This window comes from Lonchura striata, chromosome 10 (genome assembly GCF_046129695.1).
Source record: "Lonchura striata isolate bLonStr1 chromosome 10, bLonStr1.mat, whole genome shotgun sequence".
In the NCBI taxonomy this organism is placed as follows: domain Eukaryota; kingdom Metazoa; phylum Chordata; class Aves; order Passeriformes; family Estrildidae; genus Lonchura; species Lonchura striata.
In genome coordinates, this window is record NC_134612.1 from 13,245,626 (window position 1) to 13,253,519 (window position 7,894).

Sequence of the window (7,894 nt, forward strand, 5' to 3'; positions counted from 1 at the left end):
ACCTCCCCTTGCATTATCCTGCCAGAGCGAGTCACTTTGAAGGCAGAGAAAAAATAAAGATATCAGTGGTGTTTATAAAGGCTTAGTGGCAATGGATCCAAGTTAACAGCTGTGTCTGCAATGAACTTGGTGTCTGCAGGAGCTGGGACTGTCCTTTGAAACAGCTCAGGCAAACATTCCATGGGTGCACAGTCAGCTTGGAGCTAAATGATGCTCAGGGTTCTACCACACTTCTCTCCTTTTACTGTTCTTCTTCTCCACCTTAAATTCAGAATAGACTCTCTCTCTGTCTCATTTTATCTTGAAGCTCATTTTTCTCTCTCAAGCATGAAAATAAAATAAATATCTTACAGAGTTTAGAGCAAATTTAAAATAAGATAACTTTTACCTTTTGAAGCATTGCATTGCCCTGGTGACTGTTGACATTGTGGTGGCTGATCTCTCTTTTGTATTGATATTCGTAGACCTGGTTAGTTATATTAATAAGCAGAGTGGATGGCCCAGATTTCAATTTTTCACATTCATAAACAGTCCCACTTTCAACATCTGGTGATTTTGTCACATATCGTATAATTAATCCCATTACAAGGCCTGGAGAGTAAAGAAAAAAGAAAAATTAAATTTTTTCAAGTACTTTTAAGCATTTGATGCCACACATTTAGAGAAAAATTAGCTCTGCAAAAGCTAGGATACCTTCTCAGTGTCTCTACATTTACAGATCCTCTCTCAACACCTCATGGATGACCACAAAATATTCTTCCAAAATGGTAATTTCATTAGAATGCAGATGTTGGTTTGACATATGCACAGTCATATTCCTATTTTTGTGATCCAGTTGCTGGCATAATAATTAACTGAGTTTCTCATCCACTGCATTTTCAATAGCTATTTAGAGCAGGGAGATGTCTGCACAACTCATGTGCTGAACTGAGCATATAAACATCAGCTGTGCCGTTGGGGTATTTTACACACTTCATTTGTGGGGACAAAACACTGGCACATCCTCAGGCACATTCTGCTTTCTGTAGAAGACAGCATTTTTGAGACTGCATAAACATAGAAAAATAAAATCAGGAAGAATGGAAGGAATAATAAGACTATTTACAATTTAGGGCTCTTACAGCTATTTTGTTTCCCTTTACATTTAACAGAAAGGAAAGTGTACTTCTGCAGCCATCCTCTGGACAGTATGGCTCTTTCTGTTGGCTCTAGTGGGAGGCCACATGTTTACTTTAGGAGAGGTAATATTTCACTAGATAACATTACTGAGATTATTTCCACTCTCAGAGACTTTGATTTGGTTTCAAATTTAATTTCAATAATTCTTTCATGTCATGTATTCTTTCAGTCCCATGTATAGAATGAACAGCTTTACAGTTACTAATTATTAACCCAACCATAAAATGCTAAGAATGCTCAGATGAAATATTGATGGAAGACAACTAAACATCTAGATAGATATACTTACTATTAAAAGATAAGAAAGAAATTAAATTACATGAAATACCAGAGAAGCATCTGCAAAATATGATGTTAAAGTTTCAGCTTGGTCCCATAATCAGAAGGGGATACAGGTGATGACAAGAATCACAAGAATCTTAATTATTGTCACATCATCTCCTAACAGAGACTTTTGGAACTGCAGATTCCTGCCATATCTGTAAGTCAAGTTTGTAGCTTCTTGGAGTGGTGCTAAGTAACAGCTGTAATGTCTGTTTTAGTGTGTGCATGCATTTGTGCTTGTTTAGAAACTATTTTTTAGTGTGGTTGCTTTCTATAAATGATAGAGGATTTCAAGAAGCTGTAGAAAATCCCAAGATCTCTCTCTTAAGTTACACAGCATTCATGCAAAAAATCAGATAATAAATCTAGCTGTAGTAAAAGACAGAATTCCTCAAAATGTTAGGGGAAGGTATGTATATGTAAAGGGAAGCAAGCACTGCATGTGTACTGTGAAATATGACTTCCACAGTGCTCAGCCCAGATGTCCAAAATCATGAGTCAGAAACCAGGAAACCATTCATTAGTTAAAACTGTCAGGGTTTTCAGCTTATTTTTATTAGATTTCCTCTAGAAGAATCACATATTTAATTTTTAAATTCAATTTCAAATACATTAAAAATTCAACTTGATTTGATAGACTTGATGTTTTTTTCATTCACTGGAGCAGAAAACTTACAGGTTTTCCTTTACCATTTTTGTCTTTATGACTCAGTGTTTTAAACTACAGCCTCTGATACACTTCTATTACCAGGTATTACTTAATCTTCTCATGTAACAGAAATATTTCGTATTTTGTAATATTTTGTACCAAGGTCTGTGCAAGGACACTGGCAGAAAAAGACTAATCAAAAAGTGTTTTAAGCACATTTATTTAAATGCAGCATTGAAACAGAAAAGGGTGTCACTAATGTTACAAATGTCTTTAAAAAAGTCTCAACTGTCCTTTGAAGTCAAATCTTGCAGGAAAATCTCACTCTAACTACAGTTCAGTCATATTTCAACAGAAGGCAATGCAGGTTCTCCAGGTTCTTCAGTGGAAGCAGGAAAAAATCCTTAATTACAGATGGGGCTCTTGGTCAGCTTTTTTAGTCATCGTGTCAAACTCCTGAGCTAAACAGACTGTTCTTCCCCAGGATTTAATCTAGTCAGCTGTTAAATGCTTTTGTAGTAATAACACTCAGGAAGGCAGTTTTAGTCATTACCTGATTTTTCCAAATATTTAAGTTTTTCTTTCAAATTTCTCTGTCTCAAGAATGATGTTTCTTTCTTCACCTCATCACTACAAAATTTCAGTTTTTGCCTTAATTGTGATTTTTCCTATGTCTCTTCTGGGTCCCAACAACCTTTCCTCATTGTGAATGTTGTAATCAGGAATACAATGAAATACTCTGTTTTGTTGATGTTCAGATTTCTCTTTCTGGCACCTGTTCCATCCATTTCTGCCTGTGAGATATAGGGATACTCAGAACACACCATAAGAAGGCAAAAAGAATTATTTCACACAAGAGGCATACTGGATTTAGAAGGTATAATAATCACAGTGCTCATCATTAGACACCTCCACCAAAGCTGAATCCAGAACTGATTGTGCCTCACTTCCAAACTGATTGGGATCCTCAGAAGGGGCTGCCAAGGGCTGCTGTGAGTCAGCCTTCCCTCTGCACCCCTGTCAAAACCTGTCCCCTCCAAGCCTGGTGAAAGTACTGCAACCCAAAGCCATTTCATGTGAGCACCACAATGGCTCTTCTGTCATTCAGCCTGTTTATGTTTTCCTTCCAGACTGATCAGCTAATGCCATGGAGCACAACACTGAAGGCTGGTACCTCTGCAGCCAGCCTCACCTTCACCCAGGGGGTACCACCCACTCCCTAGGGTTGACACTTACTCAAGCTGAGAGCAATTTCAATTTAAATCGGTAATTAACCTCCCATGTGAAAGGCACAGCTTGACTTGCTGCTGGTTTGGGTTTTTTTGTTGTTGAAGTTCAATTCTGGCTGCCAGCTTGCCAGAGTGTTTTAGCCTCTCACTCAGAGCTGAGTGGGCCTGTTGCCTGTTCTGGGGAGAATGAGCAATTTGGATACTTGCACTCAGTTTGCCACTGCACAGCTCTGGGTTGTTGCTGCACTAATGTGAAGGGTCATGACTTGCATCTTACATGGGGGATTTGGCACCTGATGGTTTATAGCTGAGGCATTTAGAGATACCTGGCCTGGCAGGAGGTGGCTGCAGGCACTTTGGTGTTCTATTGGCTCCTGGTGTCTTCTCCAGCACCGAGGCCACATCCCAGGGCTGCTGTTGGGACAGGGCTCACCTGCTCTGATCCCAGGCAAGTGGCTTTGTTTGCATCAGTGCTGGTGCAGATCATCTCCCACACTCTTCCTGAGTGTGCTGTTGCATAGGAAACTCTCTTATACCCACCTCTCTCCCTGATATGCAGAAATCAGGAATTAAGTTGAGTTTACTTCCTGAGACTCAGGAAAACCAGAGAATTAATGAACAGGTAAGCCTGTATTCTTCCTTGTTCTTTGTGATTGATTTTTCAATTTGGTGTCAAAATAAACAAAACAATTTGAGTCTTTAAATGCTTCCAAGCTAAATGTCTTGCTCTATATATATGTATGTGCATATATAAATACATAGACAGACTTTTTAAAAGAATGTTGAATTCTTGTGAATTAATTCTGCATGATTCAACATACTTTTTGTTTTCCTTTACTTTATAGAAAGATTTAAAAATTCAACATAACTATACTTATTGTTGAACCATTGCTTTGGTACAAAAAAAATATACCTCAGTTATTTAAGTTTCTAAATAGATAGTATGGTTGGATTTTTTTTTTTTTTTTCCTAGCTGGAACTATTCAGCCTAAAACTGAATTCTGCTACTGAGCCTATTAAAAAAAAAAAAAAAAAGCCACCCCCCCCCCCCCCCCCCCCTTCCATTTGTTCTCTACTTTAAATAGCACTTTCTATCAGGCTGTGTTCCGTTTGGGGCATTTTGTTCAGCATTTTGCAGTAACTGTAAAACTTCCTGGTTTTGTCTTTCTATGTTTGTTTTTTTCCCCTGTGTTCCTCCCACTGCCTTCCCTGTCCTCTGCACTGCTACTCCCCTGAGGGCACAGTCGAGGAATATGGGCCCACCTGTCACCTGTAGGACACAGTGCAATAGGTGCCCATATCCTGTCACTTGAAGCCAGTTTCACTGTACTGCTATTCACAGATCTAATATATAGCTCAATGGGCTGGAGCAAAACAAACTGTAAGAACTGGGACCTCTTTTTGTGCAGAAAAGGTACAAATTGGAATTGTTTGGAAAGGGAAGGTGAAATTAAGTGAGGGCAGGACTTGTCCCACTGTCAGTGCTTGGTATCATGAAGATTTTCTCCCAAAGTTGCTGCCAGTTGATCTGACAACTTCTCTTTTGACTTCTGAATTTCCACTCTCTTTTTAATATTGCCATTCTATGGCATTAAAGATAACTACACCCATATCCAAAATTTTGAAGGATAAGAAGGACATCATTAGCTTTTTATATTCTAAATATAAGCTTTTTTCCCTGTTTGAAGGTTGTCATAAATAATGCAAGACTAAAGAGATAGTTTATTTACAATCATGAGGAATGTTTTAATAATTCAAAAGCTCTGTCCTCCTGGAGCATTCATCTCTTAACCAATCCAAAGAATATGAGCAGGTTATCCTCATGATGTGCAGAGTATGTTCTGGGCAGGCAGCAAAACAGAACGAAATGATGAATAGAAATCTAATTCCATACTTATTTATTTTTGTTTTGTTGTGTTCTCCCACATTTCATTTCTGTTTTGACAGCTTTGGCCTAAATCCTCAGAAAATGCCATCAGCTGCACATGGCACACAGCACAACAGAGGAGGAAGCCATGCAGTAGAGGCACCCATCTTAACCAGTTTTGTGTATTGCACTGCCAGAGGATGTGGTGTGCATAGAATGTGTCAGAACAGGCTGACACTCAGGTAATGACTGAGCTGTTGATTCTATCTTCCATTTTGACAGTTTGCCCTCCTGTATGTATCTTATGGCAGTAGAGTCTCTCAGTGAAACAGCACTAAGAGAGTGACAGGAGGAGTCATTACATTTGTGTGTGCCATTAAACCAGAGAGTACTTAGGGGACAATGTGGAAAGTTCAGTGTGAGAGCGAAATGCAACATTGCAAAACCTCATCAAAGATTAGAACTAGGCAGGCAAGCTAAAGTTTCCTGACAATGACAGCACTGAGAGCAAACTTGAGACACATTCTTCAGTGTGCTTTTCAAAGGCACAGAGCAAAGGCAAAAGAAAGCTCTCAAGATCATTTCAGCATTATTAGACAACATGTCTGTATCCACAAGGCTCCTTAGACTAACAGCTTTGAATGTTAGGAAAACCCAAGCAGACTGTTTTTGTAAAGAGTGAACTCCCCAGCTCTCTGCTGCCCGAGCACAGGGAGCAGGATGCACATGCTGGGGGCAACCAGCTCGTCACAGTCCCCTACCAAGGCAGCCTCTGGCTGCTTCAGGAGAGATGCTGTCACATCATTATTTTACCCTGCGCTTATGGAGCTGATGACATTTAATTCAGCACATTTCTGAGCTTTGTCAGCACTTGATCTCAAGTGCCTGATCATAAATATGCAACTAGTCCAGTGTTATGCTGGCACTTGAATTTATACTCACCATAAAGCATAGCTCCTCCAGTTTCATGCAGAAAGCGGAATCGATGGTTTTTAAACAACCAAATTGTTAATATTGTAAGAATGAGTAGAAAGTTAAAGATGAGCAGCTCCACAGCTCCCTGATGATAAAAGTGATCTTCATCTTTCCCTGATACATATTTCTTCAACGTCTCCATTTCATTCCCTTTATAGAAAGTATGTGAAAAATAAAAGAAAGAAAAAAATATCCCAGGAAGGAAAGTGTTGTCACCTTCAGTACAACAACTTCAGACACTACAGAAATTCACAGCAAGCACATCTGTTTCATTTGCAGCCTCATGGTAAAGTGCCCCAGCTCAGAATTCAGCTGGATTCTAGTTACAGCTTCCTGTTTCTCTCTTAAAGCTGCCCTGTCTCATTTTTAATGGTACGATTGTGTTGCTGGACTGTGCTTGCTCTGGCTGTGGATGCACAAATTGCCTCCAAGGCTCGAACTCTCCATTTCTAAAATTCTGTAGTAAAACTCAGGTGTGTTCATCATGTTTTCTTCCTGTAGTTTACAGCCCAGTCCGAGTCCTAGGAGTTCTCTTTTGTCTTTGCATTTAAGTTGGAAAAAATAATGTTAAAAAAATGGTATAACTACTTTTACTACATTTTGGAAGTTTAAGAAGCTTTCCTCTTCCCACTTCCCCATGTTGAAATGTCAGTGACATAGAATAAAGGTGGCACATTACTGTGGTGCAAAGACAGAAGAAGAAAACAAATCAATAGATAAGGACTTCAAGATTTAGGCACTTGTATTGATGCTGCTAGAAGACAGATCTCTGTAAAAGCAAGGGTCCAATTACTTGAAATTAGAAGTACTTAAAACCTTATTGAACCTTATTGACCTTATTGAACTGAATAAAATGCAGTGGAATATACTTTTCATAATTTCTGCTCTTTGCACATTTTTATTTATTTAATTCATTATTCCATTACACCAGAAAAACTCTCTATATAGCAAATACTCCTGGGCTTTTCTGTTTGTGGTCATCGCTGCGATGCATTTACATGCAGAGAATTTCAAACAAGCTCTAATCTTCCTCAGAAAAACCAGCAATTCTACTTCTCATTTTAAAAGATTATTTATCTCCAAAATGTGTTTAAAAAAAAAAAAAAAAGTTATGAGAATTTAATATCAAAATATGAGAAAAATTATCTGTACAAAATCCATTCCAAGTCAGGCAGGTGTCAAAGGTGAATAACCCTGGAATACCCAGCTGTCCATACTCTCAGCAGTTTTGGAGCTGTACCTCATAATAGAGTGTTCCCAGGGAGGCACTGTTTCTTCAATCAATCTAAATATTTTGTTCTCAATAATCAATCAGTTCTGTCCTCTGCATAAGCAAATTTCACCTCCTTTACAGGTTTCCCCTTTTTTCTTTCACTTTCTAAGAATATTATTTTCCTCTTAGCTCTTTTTTAATTAATGCTTTTTCTTTTCTTACCAGATATTTTTTCAGTCTCTGTCAAAGTGGTTTCACTTTGTTCTCTTTGTGTTTCACTGTTTTCTCTTCTTTGTGTTTCCCTTATTTTCTCTTTCTTTTTCTAGGTTTACATTATAATTTGCAAACACAGTCATGGTTGTTCAAGTTAAAACTGTATTTCTCAAGTAATTTTCAAGGGACCCTCTGTGAGATGCAAAGCTGGCAGAAACCCAAGGACACCTCCCAAATTAATGAAC

General features: G+C 38.5%; 1 protein-coding gene across 2 annotated transcripts in view; it reads right to left on the minus strand.

Moving 5' to 3' along the window:
* The window catches only part of SLC9A9 (solute carrier family 9 member A9), a 180,324-nt gene extending 173,813 nt beyond the window's left edge, over window positions 1-6,511 (minus strand). For both annotated transcript variants that reach the window (XM_077785661.1, XM_021536919.3), the window contains exons 1-2: window positions 6,191-6,511; window positions 389-591 (exon numbers count right to left, since the gene is read on the minus strand). In XM_077785661.1, coding sequence (XP_077641787.1) covers window positions 389-591; window positions 6,191-6,365 — 378 coding nt within the window. In that variant the 5' untranslated portion in view covers window positions 6,366-6,511. The remainder of the gene's footprint in view (window positions 1-388; window positions 592-6,190) is intronic.
* Between the last annotated feature and the right edge of the window lie 1,383 nt (window positions 6,512-7,894).